Here is a 27949-nt window from a genome sequence, read left to right as displayed (position 1 = left end):
GATCTTTCCGATATAATAGTATAATTCTGTCCACACATCTCAGCTGACGTAATCTGAAAATTTTCATCTGATTCCCTGTGCAAACTTGTCCTTCAAGAGCACGCTTCCGTTCCAAATTGATTTTTTCCCCCAAAGGGTCCAACAAAGAAATTCAATTAACCTTCATGTTTCGCTAGATAAGCATCCTCGGGGAAAGTTTCAATATCCAGATAGAGGAAAACTTTGTTATCGCTAATGTGTGTCAAGAGCAAAGCTCCAAACTATCAATTCTGAAGCTTCATGTCTGTCACGTGTCAACGAAACTGTATGGAATCACGTATCTTGATTTTGTTTAAAATACATCAAAAGGAATTCGATGTTACCAAAGTCCGCAAATTCTATTTTTTTTTTTAAAGAAAAACACGATTATACTGGTCAAGTAGTGTGTGACATTGCCGGCACGTAGGTTCTTACTAAGCATGACTTTTGTTGAGGTTGAGAAAGAAAACAAAAATAAAAGGTAAATAAGTTATCCCTTGTTCATGGCACCGTGCAATGAACGAAGGCACATTGGGAGTATGAAGGGAGGATTCCAAACATTCTCAACTTAGGATATAGCTGGAGGTGATGTGATGAGCATCACGCTCCGATCGTCTTTACCCCTTTTCCCCCAGAAACCCATTGATTATATTCCGGCCGTCGTAGCAACCGGTGTCCATTCACAGTGGATAACGGTTATATTGACAAAATTCTGTTTTCCTGCTAGTTGCTTTGGGGAGGGGGATTTTTAACGTTGCCGCTTCTTGGCAAGCATTAGGCCTAATTTGTTGTTTGACCCCGAGTGCTTTCGTAGGTAAACGCGGCAACAGAGGGTCAATGCCACATAGGCTGTCTCCGCACCGGATATAAGGACGGCGGGACTGTAGAGGCTGGGTGATCCCATGAATGCTTTGCAGGAATGTATCTGACAAATACCCCCACTGATATAACACCCACATATGATAAACCTTATGTACCAAGGGAAAGTAAACTGTTCTTGGCCCCGCCCCGTTTTGGCACCTTACCCCCCAGTTTTGTAACCCAATCGCCGCCACTGACCCACTCATTACGGCGAGAGCTTTGGAGGCCGTATTGCTATTGCTGTAAATGTGCCATGAAAGGAGTGCTTGTTCAAAGTGCGTTGTTATTTCATACTTAAGAGTGTATTTATTATAACCATTATAGTTCTCAAACTGTCTGCAAGCCCAGAGAAATGGGTGGCAATTTGGTCAAAATTGAAGAGTGGCAGTCTCTTTGAGTATCTCCGTTGTAGGTCCAAAAGCATTAGTTATGTCTCGAGCGCGAACTGTAAAAGGATGACAAGAATTGATCCAATGGAGCAGAGTCAAGGGCACACATTGGGAAATGTGTTCCAGTGACAGCTTCACAAAAAAAATAATCGAGTAGGCAGGGTGAGCATATTTGTTTTAGGGGCAGTCACATTTAATATACCACTGAAGGCTGTACAAAAAGTGCATATTTGGGCTATTTTTTCTAATTTCCTGGGAGGGGATGGGTGCACTAGTTCAGCAGCATGCTGGTAGCCATTCTTTGAGGAGCTCACTGGGTAAAAGTAGTGTATTAAGTACATATAATTTGACTGTCATATTGTGTGAGTTATGGATAAAATCGTGTCAAATATTACTTTATTTTTACTGTAAATATGCTCCTCAAAATTACACTAAAGTCACTCTATCTGCCACCACCATTTCCGTAATTACGGTAAAAATACGTTTAGTTTACTTACGATAAAACTCAAGAGTTGGTTCTGTGAAAGGTTGTTAACTATTACGGAAGATACGGTGATACCGCTCCAATGAAAGTTGCCAATTATTGAAAACTAAAGACGAATTGTTGTATTATGATCCACCTGGGGATATATAGTTTTTGGAAAATACTTGGGTGGAATGGAGTTAATCATGTATAAATTCAATGGAAGGCAATTTATTCAATCTTGCGAAATATAGTAAGAGGAAATTTTTATAGCCGATATTGTGCAGGAAAAAATAACATTCTTGAATGACTATGCAAGACTAAGTATCTAGCAAATAATTGTATTTTCTAAGTTTTTTATCTATGACATGATCTCAAGTACAGACATGTGTAGAGCACTATTGTAACAGGACCTAAATATACCGGCTTTTAAGCTGGGATGACGTTTTATCTTTTATTTTCAACACAAGGCCATTGTGCAAGTATAATGTAATCATCAACATGGTGCAATGGTCTTCATAATTTATTAATATGAATGAGGCGTGGTGCCAGGGTTGGTCCAAACTGGAACATGGCTCACTCAAAAAATCAATCTGGTCCACTTGCTGGCCCACCATGACAAAATGTAATGAAGCAAATTTATCGATAAAAAAATAAAATGAAAATATAAATGGATAATGGTGAGAAACCCTAGAAGATTCTTTGCAGCGCCACTGCTAACTCCTAGATCATCGAGGTCTGAACGTAAAATTGAGCACATCGTTGAATTTGTATAATTTGTTTTTATTCCAATATGTAAACTTTCAATTGTTGAATGAATCCTTCTTTGGAACAACGAAATAACAACGTTAATATACAGTGCACTGAGGAGTAGCTAGTCTAGCAGAGATAGATCAATTAATCTCACATCTCTAATTATTTTCAAATCAATATTAATTGTCTTGTTGAAGCCACAGTTCATATGCAACACTTTTTTTAACGCGCTTCTCGTCTCTTGGTGAGCTCAGCGGGCAAGGCTGGAAGGAGCTACTCTAGCTGGCTTTTCCTCCGCCTTACCAGTTTCAGGTAGAAACAGTCGCCAGAAGGAAAAGGGAAGATTTCTGTCTCTACCTCCATTGCCTCCTCGCCCCCCGCTGCAATGGTTGAGAGGTCGCTGTTTCAAGTACCTTAGTCTATCTCCTATAGGAACAGATAGGGGATTGGTTTCCCCTCGATTCCTCTGTAAATCTTCTAACGAACTCAGGGGGGAAATATATGCAGTACTAATGTTCTCTGTTTTTACACCATCACTTTTTACATGTTGTCCAATATGTATGAACAGTGCTTTTCACGGTCGAGTCACTTGTGGAGCGGCAGCTAGCGCGCCGGGCAGTGAGAGTGCGTCTGCCGACAAAGTGGATGCAAGATCCGCGTAACTGGAATCGCTAGCTACGTAATGATATCAGCTCGTACAATTATATTGACGGTTACAATTTAAATGAGCACGCACACTCACCTCACGTAGTACTCCGGCAGTTTGTGTCATTATTCAGAATATTTGCAGAAGATACAATTAAACATACAAGTGTATCAATATACGCTGTATATAACACACCTCATTACTAACTTCGTTGTCCGTACCTTGTTAGAAGAGGTGTTGGAAATGTTGTCCTCCTGCTTCCACACATTTACGGCATTAGTTTAGTAAATTTTCACTAATGATTTCAGTTTTAAAACCTTGGTAGCTGCCACGCAGACGTTATGGAAATGTATGTTCTTGTGCGGAAGATATAATATGTGAATTGATGCTAAGTGGAGCAATATTCATTTACGATCTATTGCAGGATAAGCGAATAAGTGAAATGCATAACAAACTGTATCAAGAACTGGGATTTTTGAGGAGTATGTTCCAATCGTGCTCACACACCATTTTACCTTTCGCTTCTTATCAAGAACAGACCCTGTTTCCCTAAATTTGTTCACAAGTTTCGAACACTGCCTTTGTATGGAACAGGAACATCTGGGAATTCTATTGCAAAACGCCTTCTGACTTCCCCACAAGAATTCGTAATAACGTAAGAGTCGTACATAAAAATTCATTGTTTTAAATTGCTCTTGTATGGTGGCATTATTAGACTGCAGAAAAGTACTAGGAATACGTAAACTAAAACAGAACAATGTAAAACACTTGTTAACAACTTAACACTTCACAAACACGTGCGAACTGCATACCAGCTATCTGGATAATGAAGCACTGAAGGTCAGCGTAAAGCTGTGGGTCTAAATCACGGCAGACGCGCTCTCACTGCCCGGCGTGCTATAGAAGCCGCTCCACGGTCGACTTGACCGTGAAAAGTACTGTATAATATGGGATGTACAAGTAGTTTCATTATATATGAAATGGGAACGTATTGTGCAGACAAAAATGATTAAATAACAAATATTTGCTCACGCTCTCTCATGCTCTCGTTTTAGTAGTGTTTTATTTAAATATACTAGACTCTTGGCCTCCAATAAAAAGAATGGGTAAGCTAAAGAGTCATAAATACGGATGTATTTATTTTGGCAAGATAACGCGCGTTCTTATTATTGTTGTTGGTTTGGTTTATTTTACTTAGCTTTTCTGCCACATTTGGTTATCGCGAAAATGAGGATGAGTGATGATATGATGGAACTGGTGAAGGGACCTCGCACAGAACAATCCAGGCCGGGATTTAAACCCGTGACGAGCGCGCATTCTTGTTCCTATATGTTGTACTCTGCAGTGAATAATGTAATTATTTGGACCAGAACTCAAAAAGTCAAATGAATATTATTGAAGAAACTACAAAAAAGTGTGTCTTGTTAAACTGTTTATCCCCTTTAATAGGGATATTGAATTTTTGCCACCACCCATCTAGCTGTATAGATTTAATCGTGATAAGTAGCTAAGGAGCTTATGGAAGTCATGAGGGACAATCATAAACTGAGAACTCTAGACTACTGACTTCACAGTGCCCTGCTGATGCACTGGGAGGAGATTATTATTATTTTTATTTTAGCGTTGCTCTTGCATCACTTTACCTAACTTATGCCATGACCATGAACGTTGATTAAATTAAATGGGTGAAGGGTGGATACAAAGAAACACTCATGCACAGGCCAGGGCTCAAGCCCGGATCCGTCAGTAACGAGATCGTGAGGTGGAGAAGGAAATCAAGCAATGCATTTAAAATAAAAAAATAAAAAAAATAATGATATACAAAGATGATGTTTCAAAAATCCAATTGAAATTTACCACTGAGGAAAAATGCAGTTTGCTTTATCGATACCCACGTATCCGAATGGTTAGCGCTTTCCTCTCGTCTTTGTTGTTGTCCGAGCTCCGTCGGGGAGTGCAAGTGGTCCCGAATCGGTACCCGGTGGAGGCACATAGTGGTTCGGATCCCATTTTAACCTGTAGGTCCAGTCCCAATTGAAGACCCCGGTGCAAGAAACAGACAGCTCCACTTCTTGGCGATTTTTTTTTTTTTTTTTTTTTTTTTTTTTTTTGCTGTAATCTATCATGAAAAAAATGCTCTATCTGCTGGTGCAAGAATCAGAAAGCTCCACAGATTTGTTGCGTAGTAGGAATGGAAAAGGAGTTGTCTGGCGTGTTTCTGCCGGCTCATGATCGCAGACAGCTCCTGGAGCAGTGTGGTTCTTGCAGCGGCTATAGTTCAGTGTCCGGCCACTCGGCGGCGTGCAGCAGTTGCTATCCAGACCGCACACTTCTCAATATGTATGTTACTGTTGCTTCTAGCTATTGCACTTGCATACCCCTTACTTCCTCGACATTTCATTATTTTATTCAGTTTTCGAATCTCTTGAAAACTTTTATAATTTGGAGCTGTCTCGTTCTTGCACCGGGGTCTTCAATTAGCCTTCCTGTGTATAAAGGACTTAAAACACCAACCGTGGGGGAGTGGTTATCACCGCGCTCTACGACACCAGGAGTTCCGGGTTCGAACCCCGACCTGGGCATGGTTGTTCTATGCGTTTGTCCCTTCCTTAATTTTATTGTATCATATTCGCGATTAACCAAATCGACCAAAAAGCGACGATAAGTAACAAAAATCAAATCAAATCATTGATTGATTGTTTGATTTGGTTTATTTTACTTCGCTTTTCCGCCACTTGTGACTAATCGCGAAGAGGATACGATAAAATTGATGAAGGGACACATACAAAGAACACTCATGGCCAAGCCGAGATTCGAACCCGGAATCTCTGGCTTAGTAGTCAAAACTAATCGTTTTTAATTTTCTAAAGGGGGTTTGTAGTTACGTGTACTTTTTTTAGTAGTCATTCCTCATTTTGCAATCTTTTTCCTGTCTTTGACGTTCTTCTTTTAGGAATACTGGGCCCTAAAAGGAGGGGGGGGTTATGACCCACAACAACCCTCCCTCCTGGGGCATGCCACTGATTGTTGCCCGAAGTGTCAACGTCACCGCACGTCAACGATATTAAAACACATTTAATTTGAGGATGTGGCAAATCCATATCAAATTAACCTCACTGATAGAGTCAAGTCAAATTAACTTTCATTTGCTGTATACGAGCGTTGGTAGATTTTTAGTGGTATGGACGTCAATCTGTTTGAGTCAGTATAAAGTTGAAGAAAATTTTCATTACAGCATAGTGCATCCATTTTTTTGTAAAACACCACCACCATTCCATTTGTAGGCACGTGACAGCTTATAACTGTGATGTAATTCCAAACGAGGATTTATCATCCAGCAATAAAAAAAACAAAAAAACTTGGAAAATACAAATAATTATTTGTGAGATACAGAGTTTTGCGTAGTCATTCAAGAATATATTTTATTCCTTTACAATACTGATAATGAAAATTTCCTCCTGATATATTTCGCAAGATTGTGTCAAATACCTTCCATGCGTTGCAATCCGGAAAAATATAATTTTTGTAATTTATTTCGTTGCATCTAGACATGATTAACTCCATTCCACTGTAGTATTTTCCAATAATATATCCCCAGCGGTGGATCATAATGTAAAAATTAGTCTTTAGTTTTGCGATAGTGGGTCATTCCATGTCAAGTGGCCTAAATTCAGATATGGTCCCTGCTCGACCATCTTCAATTTTGAAGAAACTTCTACGGGTTGTGCATATGTATCCCACATGGAGACCTGCAAAGTTTCATATTCATAAGTACACAGAAGCAGGGATAGAACCTGGAACTCCTGGCTTCGAAGCTCATTACACTAGCCCCTCTGTCAAGAAAGTTATTTCTTTATGCATTATTATTATTAAGGTTATTTTTCGCAGGCATTACTGAGGGGGGATTGAACACCCAGAACCCCACCTTTCGGGACGCCCATATTTTGCAATAATTATTGTTTGCCTGGTTTATGTTCTGTCGATTAGTGAATGCTTCATTAACTGGATCATCACAACCGAACCACAAAAAATAACTCAGCTTCTGATTGTTGCATTTAAACCCTTAATCGTCGAAAAGCTGATAAGTGTGCTTAAGCTAGTGATGAGTTCAGATTGAGAATACAATCAGATAAGTCACCTTGACATTATTGGCCGAGTGTGGTTGGAGATAAGAGCCCGTTCACCGTCCATCCATATGTTCCCCACACGTAGTGCGGCAGTCGCCTCGAGGCTGCGAGGATGGCGTCCGTTTCACGATCTTGGGTACTGGTGCTGACCACGGCGCTTCTATTCTGTGCCGGGAGATCCAACGGCGACCAACCAGCGTGGGCGATGGATAACAACGAGCTGGTCTTTTCGAAAACAGACTCGTTGGACGACGAATTTCTGCTTCTTCTGCAGAGGCTTCAGGAATTTCCGACGGAAGGACTTGGAAGAGCTGATTCATTGTGTTCTCTGCAAAGTACACAGGCGGCTCGCTTTTTCAAATACGATTGGGCAAGAACAAGTAAGTTAGACGTTTTTCTTTATATGGATGTAGAAATAACAATTCGTGGCACTATCGCTCCAACCTAACCTATAAAAATTTTTCATCCTTCACGATGAAATGTTTATCATAACCCAGAAGTCTTTGTTTCCAACCCTGAGTTTTTAAAGTTTGTTTTCTGGTTCATGATTTCTCACAGTCTTGATTAACCTAGTGGAGAACAGAATCGATACGAATTAACCTTAAACTTAGTAAAAGAAATGTACGTTGTGATATACAGAGCGATCCATTGAAGTGTAGACCGCCGCGCCTGTGTTTATGCAATCGGCAAGGGAGGTGCTCGCGGCCGCATGTCGGCACTGTAGACTGTCCGTGAATGAAGAGCACAAGTTTGCGTAACTAGTTTAAAGAGTGATTTATTTAGTAACCAATTTATGAAAGAAGGTGTTGAAACTGGCCGTCTTCGTTGTACACACATTTGCGACGCCTCTTGAAGTTAGCCATAACTCTCTGCAGTTCCCGTTGATCATTGTTAGTAATTTATTTGCGGATGTTACGTTTCAGTTCTTCCAGGGTGTGTGGATTTGACTTTGTATAAGACATTTTTAAATGTAACCCAGAGATAAAAAATAAAATCGCATGGAGCTTTACACCCAAGAATATTGTTTCAGATCATCTTTGAACTTCACGTGCCGATTGAGTTAACACATATGAATCATAAATAAATACATGTATATGCTGTGCAGTAGAAAACATTTGCTCACTCCGGTTGCGGTTGAATACACTAGAAGAAAACAATACGTAACAAGCAGCGTATCACTTCACAGTCGCCAGACTAATAAACAGACCACACAATACAAAACAAGAACCCTTATCACTTCACAGTCTCTTGTCCACTTTCAGGATCCCCGTAAAAACCGGTTTCTAGCCCCCTCGCCAGTTTACGTTAGTGGGTGCCTTAAAGATGTATCAAAAATTTGTGCGCGTCCAAGGCGACTACTTTAAATACCTCCTTTTAAAACTCTGATTAGAAAACTGTTGTTCGCTTGCTTCATCGACGCTGCGATGCCTACAAACGGCCGCGAGTGCCTCGCTTGCCGATAGCGCAAATACCAACGAGGCGGTCTACACCTAAATGGATCGCTCTGTAGAATGTGTGCGCGCACTTGCATACGAACCAAGTGTGTCACATTTAACAATAATAATAGTAATAAAGATGAATAGAATAGATTGTCCCGGACTATCGTCCAATTGAGTTTTGTAAAGGTTTCCAAGCTTTCGAGATCTAACGTCACTCTCATCGTCAGCCTGATGAGAGCTGCGTTAACTCTAGAAAGGCTGGAAACCTTTACAAAACTCAATTGGTCGATAGTCCGGGACAATCTATTCCTCATTCGTCGCCAGGTAGATTTCAAGACTTACTTCTAGTAATAAAAAGGATTGTAATTAATAAGCTAGTAAGATACATCTGTCCAATAATAATAATAGGTCAATTATGATTATTGTTATTCACATGAAAGCTAAAAACATGACATAAGAGTGGAGATATAACAACATTTATTCATTATCTACCTTATGTCTACTTAACACCACTACTAAAATGTTCACAAAAGCAGCTGTATTAACAAAGAAATTAAGGTCAAAAATCTTAATGGATTATAATATTAAAAAGTTTTTACGCGCATTATTAGTGGTACGCATAAATTTCCGCAGGTACAGTCAAAGCAAACTGTTGTGTATAATCACAATAAGATCCTTATTTTTATATAAGTTCTGTTGAAATAAATAAACAATCAACAGTAAACAAGTATTTTGCTTATTTAAATTTACACTTGGTAACTCTCTCGGCGAGGAAGAGGTCCGGACAACTTCTAAATAAGTTCTTGTGTGTGTGTGTGTGTACGAGAGAAATGTAAATAAAATGAAAAAGAGAGTGTGAGAGAGAGAGAGAGAAGGATCAAGAGATAGGTAGGAATGAGAAAGCACGAAAGATAGGGTAAGGAATAAATCGATTGGCTTGGTTTATTTTACTCAGCTTTTCTGCCACTTTTGGCTAATTGCGAAAACGACGATGAGGGGTGATATGATGAAATTGATGAACGGACACTCATAAAGAAGACCCATGCTCCATTTCGAACCAGAGACCCCTGGCGTCGTAGCGCGATGTGCTAACCACTTCGCCACGGGGGCCGGCTGAAAAAGGTACGAAAGAAATAGCAGAGGAGATAGAGAAACATGGAAAACAAACAAAAGGAAGAGAAATAGAATCAGACACACACAGAGAGAGAGAGAGAGAGAGAGAGAGAGAGAGAGAGAGAGAGAGAGAGAGAGCAGAGTGCAAAATCGTGGGGGGACCACCAACAATCTTGGCCTCAAAAATTTCGGGGGGGGGGAATTATTATTATAAGAATCAAAAGATAAGCAATTACTTTTATTTTCAAATATACTTTACTGACAATAATACCGAAATTAGTGTAAGTGAGTATTGAATGTATTCTCTCTCAAGAGATCATTATCTACGCACAATAAAAGAAAAACAAGAATGCAAGAAAATAATAACTATGAAATCTAATTGATTTATCAAAAAGCACAAACTAAACAAAAACATACACATAGTAAAACCACTTGAACTATTTCATAATTTTTTTACATCTTTAACTGGTTAGTAAAGGAATTAATTAGCTGCTTTGCAATATCTGATATGTATAGAAGTAACAAATTAATTTCCTTTATGTAAATAATAATGATAGTAATAATAATAATATTTTTAATTCAGTAATTTATTTTTATTTTTAATAACTTATAAATATGCATCGTATAATTTACACATATGTTTGTGAGGGAGGGGGTTTGTAGATGAAGAACTTTCTCTCCCACCAGTGTTCAATGATTTCGCACCTTGAGAGAGAGGAAAGGAAACAAAGAGAATGAGAGAGAAGATAGAACAGAAAGGAAGATGGTAATAAGTAGAGAGACAAAATAGAAAGTGAGAAAAATTCTGTGTAGTAAAAATTTCTGTCGATTTTAATTATCCCCTGCCATGAAGCATGCGCTTTTCAAGAGTTATTATTAACACCCCTTCCTCTATTGCAGTGTGCTGTATTTCTGTAGTATTTGAACCTCTACTTCTCAACTATGTTAAATAATTCCCAAACCTTTAGCATAACCAATCCAAAACATTTCCAGTAGTTTCAGTGGACAATATCACGGAAAATTTTTGAATTTCATAATAATTCCACTCGATTGTTTTTCCTAATGACACAACATTTAGTGCTAAAATAGATAATACTCGTCATTGTGATAGTCTTTTACACACTTAAATCTGTTGTAGAAAACTTACTTTGAAAGTATAAGAAGTCATGAAAGGTATTAGGGATGGACGTATGTGAAAATTTACCAATAAAGTACCAATATAACATTTACATATCCACAACCAATATTCTACAGATGTAAATCTTTCATGAAGGAATTGGATAGGTATCCAATAAACTATAGTTTATTATCCGGTGATATCCACGTGCATGTAGATAGAATAGGAAACTGTGTACTTATTGTTCATTACAAATTCAGGGTAAGCCTATACGATTTATAGCTTAAATTCTATGGACCGTAGTGCGCGCAGAGCCGTCATTTTGTTATATTTCTGTTTCATTTGTGCCAGATTGATTGAATCATTATTAATTTTGCCACCAGAGGTCAATAGAATCGGTTACGCAATGACGTAATAAGGAAGCCTCGGTGCAACCTCGCATCTCATCAGGCAGCGAATTTTGGATTCTGACCCAGAGAGAGGAAGTTGTTTTCCTCAAGGTAGACACTTTGTGAAGGTGTCCAAGGAGAAGGAGAAGTACTTTCCGTAATGTTTTTAAGTTCCGTTCTTGCACTCACTCACTCAATTATATTTTGTTCATAATCATTCTCTTCTATGCTACGTGAAGAAGTGACTTGACAGTCAAAAGACAGATTTAGTTCATTATTAATTAGTTAAACGAATATCCATCAAACTGGCCTAAGTGAGAAGACAATGTTTTCTTTCAGCAAGTTTATCGTCGAACAAACTTTATTTGTTTATGTAGTCTAATTGTGCTTGCACCTTGTAAATAAACTCGCATAATCTGGAACAGTGTTATATCTGTACATTCGAATAGCATAGCTGCCCCATAGCAAATAAGTAGACCTTTAAGACGGAAATCTTCCACTGCACGCTTACTTCAAGGTTCGTATGCATTAAACAAGCCAGTTTAACGTGCATAATTCGTAAAAAAAAAATAACAAAATGGCTGCATTTTGCACTAAACGACAGGCTATTCATAAAAATATCGGATCTATAAATCGATTCACGTCAATGTGTCTATAATCGACCCATAATGATAAAATCAGGGGCGTAACATACAGGTCTGCAGGGCCAGCAATGCTGGCGGGTTCGAGATCGAAAAGGGCCCGAAAAATAGTACTAATTAGTCTCTTATTTCTCATGCATATTTATCCACATTTTCACGATAACCTTTTGGGCATTTTTACTAATTTAATTTTATCCTGAAAAAAGAAAATGTTAAGTATCCGGGAAACGCATGAAATTCCTTTATTTTATTCTTTTCCACATTGATACTTACGTATTCTGCATTCCTAAGGATTCATGAAGGTGCCATTTCGTTTTTTTCACGGAAATAATCTATATTTTCGACGTATGAAGTAAGTTTTTTTTCGTTTCTTTTTCCCTTCAGTAACACGCTAAATGGCGGTCACAGTTTCACTACCGTAGTCGGCATGCAGTGTTACCACCCCACTCCACCAAAAAATACCTACGTAGCCCCACAAACCATTGACGCATAGCCCCACGAACCATTGACACATAGCCCCACGAACCATTTCCGGTAAGGTTAGATTAGGTAGGCTCACGTATAGGTTACAATAGTTAAAAATTGGTTTCGAAAAAATATACGTAACCCCACACACCATTCTCGCATAGCCCCACGAACCGTTGACACATAGCCCCACGAACCATTGACACTTAGCCCCACAAACCATTTGCGGAAACGTACCTTCTTCAGTTACAAAAACACGTGTTTGGAAACACTGACCGGGATTGACTGGGATTACGTTATCATACACAGGCTACATCCATCTGGAAGTAAATGGATGCAAGAGCTTTCGTGCATTGGTCACACATTTATATCGAAAAATACATGATTTACCGGCAATGAACGATGCGAGAAAACACTTCCCCGAACTTCCACAATTCTAAAGAAACTGCATTCGGTAAGTAATTTCTCCTGAAAATTTGAAGAAATGCGTTTCGGGGATACTTAAATGTTACCAAAAAAAAGCTTTCTTCTTGCCTAATTTATAAACAAGTTTTTATTTTGCCTTTCCACAGTGTGGGACTCCAAAACAAAGATTCCCGAAGGGCTTCTTGAAGGGAACATATGGAGCCTTGGAAGTTTCGATGAATGCGTCGGTGTGCAAGTGGCGGATGTGAGTGGCCACGAACTGAGAGGGCAGCACTGCATGGCTACAATCATGTCCCGGACGACGAATGTGTACATCAGGCCAAGCTTCTGCATCCCCGCAACGTGCACCCCGAAAGATCTGAGAGCGGCGTTGCTGTCCTTAGTTAACAAAACCGTCACAGATGTCACAGTGAATAAATACCATTGTCAGACCAACAAGAGCGTTACATTGGATGCTGCCGATTGGGTGGTCATGTAAGTTTTATGTATTTTGTTGAATTCATGTAACACACATCAATCCAGGGGGTCCTTCTTCCCAAGAAGACGGAGAACAAAGCTTAAGCTGACACCCCCTCGGCTTCTAGCAAATCGGCCCTTCTCAGGGCCACCAGTTCCCTTAGGAAAGGACCAATGTGATTGTAAATGCTCAGGAAACCTCCATACTCGCCAGACCTTTCGGATCTCACTTATCCCTTCTCTAGAACATAATTGAAGGACGGGAAAATTTCAAAAAGTTATACAATGCACTTAAATCCAGGAAAAGATGAACCTAACGTGAGAGCACCTGAGAAAAGTAAACAATCAACTAACTCTCACACGTGTACACAAGCCACAATTTGTTTGAAGAAGTAACGTTGATTGTGAATAGACAATAAGAAATGCGTATAGCGTTTCTGAAAATAAGTTATATGGTACTCTGGTTTACATATCGTTAGTATCTGTGCATATATCTCATTAAGGCTAATGAAATATAATAGTTTGGCGGTAGTTTTAAATTCAAAGTATTAAACATAACTGATACAGGGTTTAGGTCAAAAAATTGGATCTTGTGCGTTGCTACATACCATACCACGGCATATGTTGATATTATTGAATACTAGGCATAGGCGTAACTTGGCGGGGTCAAGGGGGCACTTCCCCCCTAAATTTTTGTTTTTATTAAAATTTACAAGTTAGGGAACCTGAGGAACAAAGTAATAAAGAGTAATATTTTGTGATTTCGCAAACGTCACAGTTATTTAGCATATAATCCTGGACGCAGTTTTTATGAGATAGAAAACTTTTCAAGTCTCTTCCCCCAAAGTTAAGCCCGAGGTTTGATTCTATCCCCTCAAAATTGGGCCCCAAGTCTGATTCTCCCCCCCTCAAAATTAGGCCTAGTTTTATTATGCCCACTCAAAATTAGATACGGGTACCCATGTCCACAACAAGCTAGACACGCTGAATAACATTTGAAGAACTTAAATTTCGCCCTATGGGATTGCTTACAATGCTTAAGTGCACTCCACGCCTCTGTGCATATCCTACACATTACCCTCTGTTTGCTTTTCGGCATTAAAAATACAAAGACACAAGACAAAAACGACATCAAACCAGAGAAAAACTCTGCAACAATATCAGTATAATACGTGGATCCTTGCGCACACAGTGTTCACGGAAGACGAAATGAAAGTGGTAATGAATATTTAGCAGGAACATCTAATTTTGAATAGCTACTTCTTTTATATGTGTTTACATTATCTTGTCTTAGATATAAAATTGGAGGGGAACTCTGTATCCCTATCAGTGGCGTAGCGCCCCCCCCCCCAAACCCCGCAATGAGGGGAAGGGCCAGAGGTATAGGGGTCCTGCAATGTTTTCTCTGCGTTCCTGAAATTTTATATAATTTCAGAAATTCAACAGATAATGTCGGTTATTTTTTTAAAAAAATACGAAATAGACAAAACATAAGACAATGTCTGCGATAATAAGCAGGGGCGTACTGGTTTAATGAAAGGGGCCCTAGCAACTTAACCTGTGAGCCTCAGAAATTCCGTATTAATTTACTTGCTCGCAGATCGCCTAAAATAGGGGGAAAATACCTCATCTCACACCTTTATAGATATACCGTTTGTCGGAACTTTTTAGAGCATAAATTGTCTGCAGTTATGAATCCAGTAGGAAGATTCAGTTGCTCGGACAGTCTTGTCTTTTATTGCCACACAAACAAGAAAACTTGGTAATTCATGAACTTTTACCATAATATTAGTTTTATGTGTGGTATTTAAAATGTAACTTCCCACCAAATATTTTCAAAGGGGGGCCCAAGCCTTTTAATATTCAAATAAAAACAGACAAATTTCCCACATACCTGTTTACTAAACAGTGTTTAGTGATACAGAATTTTCGATTTTTAGGTATAGTGTGACAAGGTAGTTCAATATTCTTTTAATTGTTAAACACTTCGAAGGAGGGGGAGGGAGGTGTAGCTGTCTATTGTTACGTCCATTACCTTCTGACGTCATCGATGATATATATAGATTGTAGTATTTTCAATAATTTTTTTTAAGGGGCCCCCAATATTTTAGTTTCAGGGGGCCCCAGGGCACTGCGCTACGCCACTGATGTTAATGTGGATGGAAAAACTACTTTTCCATTATATATTATTCCCTTTCATTCCCAAGTTACTTGTGGTAGAGTCTCAAGAAATGTAGGAATACATTTGCATATTATTATTTCAGTTATGCCATGTAATACTTCTTTTATAATCAATATTAATGCAAATAATGCTACACTTACTTCTATCGTGAGATGGAAGTAGTGTAGAATTTCAAATATTTATACTATATTCCGTTTATCTCTTTTCGCCCACAGCGTCATATTGGCGATTTTCGTCATCCTGGCAATCCTCAGCACAGGCTATGATCTCTATCTCAAGTCAAAGAGCAAAGGTAAGATATTTTAATTTCTTATACAAATTAATACTGGGAGACTGTTTTCAATATTTAATCATCAACAAGCAATTTTCACTATCGATCAGAACACGCACTCTCCGCTTTCGGGAACCTTTCGGTGACAAGTCTTAACCCAAAAATATTCTATTTAATGAAATCATTTTTCGCAATGATGACCTTTTTAAAGCTGAGTAGGGAACGGATTTATATGCAATATAAGGCTAATATCAATGTTATTTTGAATTATCTTTGCGAATTGTGATATGTTAGCTTTCATATTTTACCTTGCATTAGCTTTTAGCACATATTTTAGTTATTTTTACATATAATTTCCAAATTGTCAAACATTTCCCTATATACGAAGGTGCATTCAATAAATAACCGGGAAAGTAGTATAAAAATCTAAAATACGACCGTGATTGTTATATGTTTGTTATTTTGTGAAGGCATCTGTAAGCTGTTCATAGCTGAGGCTGGCAAGCCTGCCTCGCGCACGGAACGCTGGGAAACAGCTACACAAGATGGTGGCACACTTACAGGAGTGCTCCAAACTGGAGTAGCGAAGTGTCGTGGATTTTTTTTTTTTTTTTTTTTGTTAACAAAGGTGTGAAACAGATAGAAATTCATCGACACATGACAGTTCAGAACGGTGACAACTGTATGAGTCGATCACAAGTGTACGGGTGGGCTGAGAAGTTCAAACAGGGCATAACCAATGTTGAAGATTCTCCGCGTCCAGGTCGCTCTGTCACTGCTTCCCAGATGGAAGCAAAATGTAAACAGTACCACCTACTTCAACCTTTTGCGCGAAAAACTGAAACCAACCATTCTGCAGAGACGACGTGGTCTGGTGTCCACCGGTGTGCTTTTGCTTCATGACAATGCGAGACCACACACTGTCAGTGTCACATTGTGTACCATCGAGGACCTAAAGTTTGAGTGCTTACCCCACCCTCCATATTCGCCCGATCTAGCACCTTCCGATTTCCACACCTTGCATGAATGGTTACGCACGCGTCCAAAATAATTTCTTTTCTGTGGAATCAGTGCCCTTGTCAAGGGTCGGCGTAGGTGTATTGAACTGGGGGGACTATGTTGAAACATAGTAGTGTAGTTCTTTTGGTGCTTGTAATAAATATTTGTTATAACATATTTCCGGTTATATATTGAATAAGCCTTGTATATTCAATATTCATGCTATTTCTACATTTTACGTTCTTATCTGTATTCTGTATTTTGTACTCTGTTTATTTTAAACCTTTATAATACATCTGTTATTCTGACATTCTTGAAGCTTAACCGGCGAAAACCATTGCATATTTTAAACATACTCCAATTACTTCATGCAATAATGAACTGAGTTTCAGTCAATATAAATCTGACTTTCGACAACAGGAGGAGATTCACTTTAAGCACTTTAAGAAACTTTGACAATCCATTGTTTTAGTAACATAAAATAAGCACATTTTGCATTTGAATATTGCATACGTAAGTAACGTGATGTATTTATTTAGTTTGTTACTTGAGTCGCTTGCTTAATGTAAATTGCCATTTTTCTTCAATTGTAAGGCCATATTTAATTCCAGATTTTTATTAAAATAACCAAATATATATTTACCAGTGGCGGCAATTTCGTTCCAAAACTGGGGGCAAGGTGCCACGGGGGGGGGGGGGGGGCAAGGACAGTTTACTTTCCCTTGGTAGATAAGGTTTAGCATAGTGTGGGCGAAGAAGTGGCAAAAAGTGGATGGTGGCAACTGCGCCCTCGCCCCCTTATCGCCGCCACTGATATTTACATATCCAACATTTTTTAGAACACATAAATCGGTTCTCTGGTTATGATGATTTGACGTTACATTTTTAGCTTTACACATTGGTAGCTCGGTTTAAAACATATCGCTGCAACATATACTTATCTAATTTGGTGGATGTATGCGATTTTAAAAGAGGGATGAAGTCAAGTTGAAATGCAACACACACACATGCATATACTGTATTGAGTGCTCGATTCACGATCTCGCTACCGCAGCGTGTTCCATGTTCTACTCCCAGCCTTTACAAGGGCATTGCTCTGCGAATCATTGTCAATTTCTTCTCATCATATTTTATTCCTAACGTCACGATTGGCCTAAAGAGGCAGAAAACATCCGTGAAATTATAAAGCACACAGAGATATACAAATATGAAACGCCGCTAATTTGTAACTAACATTGTAATCTCTTCTGTTGCAGCACCGGCAGACGACATCCTTCTGGCGTTTTCCGTGTACAGCAACGGGAAGCGTTTGCTGAGCACCAAGGTGTCCGGAGAAACTCTAGGTTGCGTCCACGGCATCAGATTCCTCAGCATGGTGTGGGTGGTGCTGGGGCACCGGTACATGTACGCAGTGGCACTACCTGTTGTCAACTTGAAAGACATGATGAACGTAAGTACACTATGGAGGCTTGCTCGAAATGTATAAAAGGCAGGGATATCATTTCGTTGGATCCCAAAGCATGAAGACAATTGTATGTTTGAATATGAAATAGAAAATGTTATATCTAGGAAAACAGGAAGGTTAAGACATGCGTTGAAATGGTGTTTGTGTGTCTGGATAAGGGTCACATCACTCCAGAGGCGTATATTCGGAGCTATCTAGGCTATCTGCGAAGCCCAGACTCGGGGAATAAAATACAGAAAAAAATATCTATCAGAAAATGTGCATAAAATTGTTCATTTCAATAAGAAGATGAACCTGATTTCTTAGAAGTTGGAAACATTGCCTGCTTTCTTTGAATTCGCGAGACGACTGGCACAGCTGGCGGGCAACTCCACGGGGGTGACGGGTAAGCTTGACAGGGCTCCGATCAATGTTGCAAACCAATTTTTCCCACCATGTAATTTCTCCAGGATCGGGGAATTGTGGAGTCAAACTGTTTGAGAGAGAACAGGGTTGCATATGGCGGGGAAAACCCCCCTGAACTTCCTCAACAGTCTGGGCCAATGTTGCAAACCAATTTTTCCCAGCATGTAATATTCCCAGGAATGGTGAATTTTCAAGCCAAATTATCGCGACCAAAGGGGAAAGTATCATGTGGCAGGGACTAGAACATCATTGAACGCTTGCATAGGAGTTGAAAAAGAGGTCGTTGACCTTCAAACAACTAGATACAGTGGGGAGTAGAAAATTGTTGGCTAAGCGGGAATGGTTTACCGAAATGACAAGGACCAGTTCTAGTCTAGATCGCGTCGAGTGGTCTTGGTGCGTGGAATTTATTTAGAGGCAGCGTGTGAATACGGTAGTGAGTGGATTGTTTTTTTTTGTGAATGATATGTGCTGTGTCTGTGTGTTGTGTAGTGAACTGAAATGAGGGACATAATTAACAAGTTGTCTTTTCGGCTTACGAATGACAATAAGCTCCAAATCGTTGTGGATTTTTCTTACATGTCCACTTTATGAACAGATAAGCTAATGGGGATCGGACCTACAGTTAAAGTGGTATCTAAACCACCATGCATCGAACCCGGGACCCCTTACTTTCAAGGCAACGACGTTATTACTGCGCCAAGAAGGAGTACCCGACCTTAAAATCGTGAAAATAGGTAGGTTGACATTTTATTTTCATTCTCGTATATAGGCCTAAATACTATTTCACAATATGGGCCTCTCATTAAGAATGAAATTCTTGAAATCCTTTCCTTACTGACAGTGTATATTTCCATGTTTTATTTATGAGGTATATATTTTTAATCACCAAGTCACATCACTTCAACCCGCCATCCCAAATGAGTTAAAAACACAAAAACACCCCCACCAGCAAATTTTTGCCCATCCGAACACTATGATATGGTGCGATAGCCCAGGTTCTTAACCCAGTATACGCCACTGCATCACTCCATTGCCGTGTCTCAGATTCCATTAGAAACAAAAGAACGCCAGGTACAGGAATTGGGAAAACATTGTAGATCTTATAGTGCGCCTCTTATTTACTCTCCATGCAGTTTTTACCGTGAATGTCACTGGATGAGTTATGAGGGGAAAGGATTTTAAGGTGCAAAATTATGATCGGGAAAGGGAAACAAAGGTTCTGGAAATGTTTTCAAAAATGTGCAAAGAAAGGTGCTGATAAAATGTCTTTATTCAATGCTGTCTTTCTCTGAGCCTTCTGTATATAATGCAGCTGACCGCATAGAGAACTGTGTGACCACGGGTTTTGCTACATTATCTTAGGAATTATTGGGGTTGCAATGATTATATTATACCATTTTATAGCTCTCGTTCTGCTCTACACAATGAGACTGCAGGATTTTATGTAGCTGCTCAAGAAAAGTGAAAATCATTTATTTTTCTGTCCAATATTTTAACAAATCATGAAAGAAAGTGAAGGGAAAAGAAAGTGAAGGGAAAAGCTGGTGAAGCATCAAAGAAGGGCTAATCTCACGAGAAGATGCAACAAAATATCTTCATTTTACTTGATTTAATGTCCTAAAATACATCTCAAATGATCGGTATGAAAATAGCTATATTTTTGGAAAGGAGCTGGACCTTAAAACCCGTTTCCTAGTTATGACAACATACAACGAAAGACCGACTCGGCCCTCAATAACGTTCTACCACGCAGTTTCGGGCCAATCTATCTAATTGTTCAGTGTGGATTATAAACTCATTTCCAAGACATTAGTTACTACTGGTAGCAGCGCAGTCAATTGTACTGCCATAATTTATTTACAGATGTACCAGAATGGTAAAGCTTCTACCTCAATAACTTGTAAGTCGCAGTTGTAGGTTGTAGATAGACCAAAAGTTTGGTAAACATATCCACAGTGACAGTTAGAAGCCGAAGATTAGACTCCAGAAGTTAATTTGATTCTCCTACTTGGTGGCATCAGACTGTTGTCAAAAGTGTACATCGTGGAGTACAAGCAATACTAAGGGTAACTCTTCAGTAATAAATGAAAAGTTCTAACAGCTTGGCATAGACTTACGCAATGATTGATCGTTTAATTAATTTTTGTTATATAGGGACGTATGCAATGAGAATCAACCTTTTCCACTGTCATTTATCATCACACAAAATGATTTTGTATGCTTTGTCTTTCTGGTTTGTATTCGAAAACTATAATTCTTAGTAAATACTATCAGATTTATTTCCTTCTAGTTTTCTTTGACACAATTGCATTTCACATCAGTGGTTATGTTTATTCTCTTGCAGATGTATGCTAATTGGAACGAATGCATAATATACAACTCTACTGTCTCCGTCGATACGTTCTTCCTACTGAGCGGGATGCTCTTATGCTACCTTTTCTTGAAAGATGTACAGAAGAACAATAGGTTTAATATTGTGTTCTTCTACGTTTATCGATACCTAAGGTAAGTGTAATTTGTGGTTCTGTAATAGTCAGGGCCACCTTTAGGGGTGTGCGACGCGTGATTCCGCACAGGGCCTTGCGCTTTGAGCGGCCTGAAGCTTCCGAAATATACAATGTTGTTAAACCGTTTGATGTTAGATTAGATACATTTTATGTTTGTATCTTTAATCCTAAAACTGTATAAAACCTAGTTTGTCGGTAGAGGCTCTTAAGTACAATGCACCTAACCCTTAATTTGTTTAAAGCTTGGATGTTAAATGTTGTTCATCCGGGGTCTTCCAGTATTCAGTCAATCAGGACAATCAGCGCCATCTGTCGATCAAGTCTTTATTTACAACTTCTTTGACTACACGTTCAAAAATTGATTTCATCGCAGAGAACACAGAGGACAGTTTCTTTCTTTCCGAGAATATTCCGCAAAAATCATAGGAAAGTTCTGGTGTTTTAAATGAAACAGATTTAATGAGAAATTGCATCAATTAGCAGCAATGTCAACATTTTTTTTCAATTAGTGCGTAATATGTAATCTCATTTAATATGCAGTCTGTTCACATTCCTAATTAAGACGACCATGTGCACTAGTGTACGCAGGATTTGTTTTCGGAGGGGATGGAATCGTAAATACGGATATTACATAGCTTCATTACAGGGTGAGCAGCATACGCAAAAAATATCTAGTAATTCCCCCTTTTAACCTTTGTTTTAAAAATTGTTGAAGCACAAGATGGTAATAGGGAGTCATTTTAAGAAGAGTTTGCATTTACAACTTTGGTTTTTCCCTAGTTCTTTACTTTGATTTTCTCAAAATTTCTGGGAGCTGTAACCCCTTCATCTCCACATACGTACGTCAGTGACTATGTGCATTATCATAATTCCAGAGGAATTTCTGTTGAAAATTCGGAACACAGAGGCTGTGGGTTTATTTTATTAAACGTTATATTTTATAATCAGACATGCATCTGTTACGTAATGCTGAACTAAAATTGGTTGGTGTCGCATTTAGCCTGTGAGTACGCCGATGGCATTTGCGCTTTAAACATTTTTTATTATTATTATTTTTTAACCATCAAGGACACTAGACTACCCAGTTCCGTTATCTCCTGGTGTAATCAGAGCCCAGTTGCTCGACTTACTTCACACAAACTATCATTATGTACTCGAACAATACCTCTTTAGTTTTATCGTCACTATTTCATTCAAAGTCGATATTTCTCTCTTCTATAGGCATTGAATTATACAGTGTTTGTTTTGTGATTGTGTGTGTATGAATGTATCATCTGCAAATACCTTTCGGGGACAGCAATGCTTCTTTACTATTATTATTATTATCGCGGATAAAAAATCGCCTGATGAATAAGGGGGAAAACCAGAATGCGTTGAGACAATGGAAAAGAAATCACTGTCACGTGCACACGTTAGTTTTGGAGATAAAGTTCGTCCTTTCCAACTTTATCTCACTTGTTGGGGTGGGAGGAGGGGCAAACGGAGAAGAAACTCTCACATACATGGTCTCTACTTGTCGGATTGGATTGATTTGTTGTTTTAAGTCCACTTTATACACAGTAAGGCTAATCGGGACTGGACCTACAGTTTAAAGTGGGATCCGAACCACTATGTGCCTCCACCGGGAATCGAACCCGGGACACCTTGATTACAAGGCGACGACGCTACCACTGCGCCATCGGGGAGGCCCGGTCCCTACTTGTAAACAAGCATTACGTTGCTACCAAGGTCGCCCGCAAGACATTTTCCAAGGAAAGGGGTCAAAATTGATAATTTCTGTTTTTTTTTAATTGATTTATTTGGTTTGTTTTACTTCTATCAGTAGCCCCGTCTAGTTCGCTGCACTATTTGACACTAGGTGTAGTGCAGGTGTATCCCAGTGTCAGGATGGTGCAAGGAAATGACGTTCAACCAAGACGAATAGCGGTGTTCAAATTCTGAAGATTCAACAAATGCCTGTGCTGCTTTAAACGTTCATTTGATTATTTAGCACGCATAGGTGACAATACCCCACACACTACGCCGCTCCAGAACGTAGTGCAAACGGTGCAGACACCAAATACACTAGACATAAAATCAACGAAGTAGACGGGTGGGTGCTGCACCATGTAACCAACTAGACACGTGAGTGCAGTCAAAAAGTGCAGCGAACTATAGGCGGGCCTACTTTCGGCTAATCGCGAGAATGAGTGATGATGTAATGAAATTGATTAACGGAACACCCATGTCCAGACCGGGATTCGAAACCGGGACCCCTGAGGTGGTAGCACGCTGTGCTAACCACTCCAACACGGTGGTTGTTTTTGCGTGTCAACATAAGATAGGAACGTTTTACAGTAAAGAAAGGATATGAAAGAAGTGGTAGAGAATTCGATAAAGGAGGACAGATGAAAGAAGAGAGAGAGAAATAGGAAAGAGAGGCGAAGAATATAGAAGTGAGGGAGAGAGAAACAAAGATAAAGAAAGACAGAGGGGAGAGAGAAAACTGGAGAAGGAAGCAAAAGAGACCGGGACAGGGCAACAAGAGGAGAGAAAGAGAGAAGGAAGCGAAATAACTAACATGGATAGAGAAAGAGCGAGATAAGAAAATGAGACTAAACAACAGAATGACAACAGACATAAATGACCAAGAAGAGAGAAAGTAAACACGAAAAATGAGTGAGTGAAGAAGGAAAGCTAGAAAGAGGATAAAGAAAAACAACAGAACAGATATAAATGAAACAGAAACAAGAATAATTAGGCAATTTTTCCTTATCCCAAAGGGACTAATTCTATATCGTTACTAATTGTTACTATCGATTAAAAAAAGTTAAAAAAGAAGCAAATTTTCTAGAACAATGGGATCGGTGGAGAATTTCGTTTGAGCTTTCTCCTTTTTTGTTTTTACTCTTTATCTTTCTACCTTTTCTCCTCTCTGTATCTGATTCTCTCTCATTTCACTCGTATCTCTTTTTCTCCTTTTACGTGTTTCTTTATATATTTTTTTGTCTCTCTTTCTCTTGCTCTTTCTTCCGCTATTTCTACAAATGTTCCTATCAATCTCTTTCTTGCTTCGTCTGTTTTTCTATATCTGTATACTTTCTGGCAATTTCGATCTCATTCGTTCTTTGTCACTGCTTAGGCAGGAGTGTGAGATAAGACTATTTATCGGTGGACTAGAGGCCGAATCTGGTGCGGGGCACATTCAGCTGTCTTCGTTGGTGTAGGTTGATATGCAATTGATGAAAATGAAGCATCTTAGCTACTAGCGTGCACAGGATCTTTTATCAGAGGGGCTGCAATTGTAAAGATGGTTCTTACGCAGCTCCACTCTAAGGGAAGTACACAATAAAATATTTCTTAACTAATTTTTTGACCTTCGTTTTAAGAGTTTTTCAAAAACAAAAATGGTAATCAGAACCATTTTAAGACGAATTTGCATTTATCACTCTCGTCTTTGTCAGTCCTTTAATGCTTTCAGATTGTAAGGGCCCTTCACAAGATACCAACCTCTCTGGCGCCTGGACTCACGGCCATGGGCGTCGGCGGGGGGTCGAACCGGTCATTCGACCCCCTGAAAATTTGCATCTAATTTTCATATACTTCTCTTTAATAAATCTGTTTTTTCTACAAAATAAAATACATATTTTAAAGTCCCTTACTCATTTTATATAAATTGTTGTCTAAATATGTGTATGATTGGATTATTATGTAATAATGGCGAGATACGTATTTTTCAAAATAGAGAATTAAAGAGAAATTAGAATTTGTTAATTGTATGGCTGCAAAAGAAAGTATGTTCCGAAGCTTCTTATACTACTGCGTTTGTTGCTGCTACTGCTACTAATGTTAGAAATAACTATTATGTAATCTTGGTTGTAACAAGTAGGCTACTTGTTATTCATATGATAAATTTATTGAATGCTAAAATAAATTGAATTAAACTGCTACTACTACTACTGTTGTTACTGCTACTACTACTAGTAATATAATAATAATAATAACATAATTATTATTAATAATAATAATATAATTTAAAATTCCGATAATGCAATAATTTTAAAAATGAACCCCCCTGACAATATTCTGCATATGCCACTGGTATGTGTCACAATATTTTTGAGGGAGGGCGTTCTCGATATCTTCGATTCGACCCCCCCTAGGAAAAGATCTGGCGATGCCCATGCTCACGGCCAGTATAATTCTCCATGGGGTCTCCTGTTGTGTCGTCTCTGTGTGTTTGTGATTGTCCCTTCATCCACCTCATCACCATTCATCCTCATCTTCCCGATTAGCCAAAAGTGGCAGAAAAGCGAAGTAAAATAAACTAAATTAATCAAATCAATCTTTCATGCATCCGTTTGAAAATTTTGATTTTCTCAAAATTTCGGCTCTCAGTTCACGCCTGTGAACTCCAGTGATCTCTGTAGAAAATCATTTACCTTTCTTTGACATTCATTACAGGTTGACCCCAGCATATGCCATAATGGTAGCTGTTACAGCGACGTGGATGGTGTACATAGGGAGTGGGCCTCTCTGGGACTGGTACTTGCTCTCAGCCAAGGACAACTGCCTCAAGTACTGGTGGGCCCAGCTGCTCTACGTAAACAACTACGTTAATCCAAACGAGGAGGTATATATGAATAATTTTACATGACCAACATTACTGTACTAACTTGTTTAGGTAGTTTCTTTACAATTAGTAACACGTAATGAACATTGGAATTTTATTTAACATATTACTTTTCACACGCTAAAATGATAAATAGCTTTAATTCAAGACTGACACCAGCTACACAAAAGGCACATAACCAATTACAGCGTTCTACGATTTTTGCTTTGAGGTTTTAAGTTCAATTTTGACAGCAAGAATAGTTTCCGCGCCCTGAGAAACATTTTATATTACACAAAACATCAATTGAATTCTCGAGGGGGGCACAGTCGGTCGAGGGACTCAAACGCTCTACTAAATGTAACACTACTGTTTCTATAATGTTGGCAGCCATACGTATGTGACGATAGCGAATACAACTAGGATATATTGTAGGGGGTCTAATGCCACAAACTGGCAAAAAGGTTAGGTTGGATTTATTTATTTTTTATTTTTTTATTTTTTTAAATTTAATAGAAGATTCCAAATACAGCGTTAGCCATTTTACATTGGAACGATTTTATAGAAAAATAACATAATACAACAAAAAAATAACAGAAAAATTACATGTGGTTAAGATACTTACATACTTTCAGCTAACTTTCTTCTAAAACAGTCCAGATTTTCAAAAATGTCTATTTCGCTTCCTAGATTATTGTATTCACTGGGCAGTCTATGGAACAGAGAGCGCTGAATGAGGCACAATCTCGCCTTCTGAGAAGGGAAAAGTAGAGTGCTTCTTGTTGAGCGGGCAGGCACACGAAAGTGAATTTCCTGAAGAAGGCGGTCACTTCTGATGTTGCCATTCACTATTTTGTGTAGAAATATATGGTCAGCCAGTCTATGTCTCTCTTGGGGAGTTTGGATATTTAACATTTGCAGGAGGATGGACTTTTGCAAGTGTTCTGTGGACGGAATTCGGTGTCGAACAATGGCCAGGAAGAAATTTAGGACGGAATTTAGTCTATCTGAATTTGAGGGGCATGCCATAGACCAGATCGGAGAACAGTAACACATCCGACCTCTGTGGCGGAATGGTTAGCACATCGCGCTACGACGCCAGGGGTCCTGGGTTCGAATATCAGCCTAGGCATGGATGTTTGTGAGTGCCCATTCATTAATTTCATCACTAATCCCCATCTTTGCAAATTTGCCAGAAGTGGCACAAAAAGCGAAGTAAAATAAAGCAAAGCAAATCGTAATACACGCCAACATTTGCCGAGTTACCAGTCAATTTACTCCCACACTCATAACTAAACACACTGTCAATAGAGTGCCTTAGGCTGTGGAATTTCCATTCAATTTTTTTAATGCAATGTAAGAAAGGGCAGATGGGTTTAATTAAAAATGTTATTTAATTCAGTTCACTGTATGCATGCTAATAAACACCTCAAAATCCACTAAAGAATAGCCATTTAACAAAACTCAACTATCCTCATATAACAAGAAATCTCACGCTAATCTATCCTCTCACAAACAGTATTCTAACACTCCGAAAAAATAGGTAATATATTAATGTCCTGCACCCCTTAATGTTAAATTGAGCATAGAATATATCTTACACTTAGGCTATTTATTGCAAATTAAACTGAATCTCAATTTCAACAAGTGTGGTCCTGGCGTACTTAATAAGACTTCATAAGTGTACAGAGAAACAGGTGAGCTTAACGAAATGAAGGAGTCCCCACCCATAGACCATTTTCTACAGTCACGAACACTGCTGGGGTGTAACTATTCTATTGAAAGTGAATGGTATCGTTACAACCAAGTCCATAACTGTACTTAAACCACAGAAGTACAACTGACAAAAAATACCTGCAATCGGATTTTGTGGCCTATTCCTATCCATTTGATTCTCCTAAAAGTGTAGGTGTAATCTAGATCCTTCGTCCAGTAACCTATTTGGCTCGAAACTTCCGTCTCGTCCGCGACGAGTCCAGTTCTGCTCCAAGGTTAGTCGCGACGAAACCTTGGCTGGACGTTCACTATCAGCGTTCTTACTTTTTGTGACGATCCAAGCATCACACTCGGAAGCGTCAATCCGCCTATCTTCGGACGAGCAACGCAAAAAGGGAAAGCCTTCAGTCCTCTATCTATTCTGAACCGTGGCAATCATCGACGAATTCCATAATCACACAGGGATTACCAGACACCTAAGCTAAGAATTCCTGAAATACAATCACT

General features: G+C 39.0%; 1 protein-coding gene across 1 annotated transcript in view; it reads left to right on the top strand.

Moving 5' to 3' along the window:
- Positions 1 to 7355: 7355 nt before the first annotated feature.
- LOC145990379 (nose resistant to fluoxetine protein 6-like) overlaps positions 7356 to 27949 on the top strand; it is a 29238-nt gene continuing 8644 nt past the window's right edge. Inside the window, exons 1-6 of the mRNA XM_083126075.1 lie at positions 7356 to 7637; positions 12994 to 13321; positions 15701 to 15777; positions 18012 to 18205; positions 20973 to 21133; positions 25579 to 25747. Coding sequence (XP_082982201.1) covers positions 7370 to 7637; positions 12994 to 13321; positions 15701 to 15777; positions 18012 to 18205; positions 20973 to 21133; positions 25579 to 25747 — 1197 coding nt within the window. The 5' untranslated portion in view covers positions 7356 to 7369. The remainder of the gene's footprint in view (positions 7638 to 12993; positions 13322 to 15700; positions 15778 to 18011; positions 18206 to 20972; positions 21134 to 25578; positions 25748 to 27949) is intronic.

The sequence above is a fragment of the Lepisma saccharinum genome, chromosome 1 (assembly GCF_977018435.1).
Source record: "Lepisma saccharinum chromosome 1, izLepSacc3.1, whole genome shotgun sequence".
Lineage (NCBI taxonomy): Eukaryota > Metazoa > Arthropoda > Insecta > Zygentoma > Lepismatidae > Lepisma > Lepisma saccharinum.
This window is presented reverse-complemented; position numbering and strand designations above follow the sequence as displayed.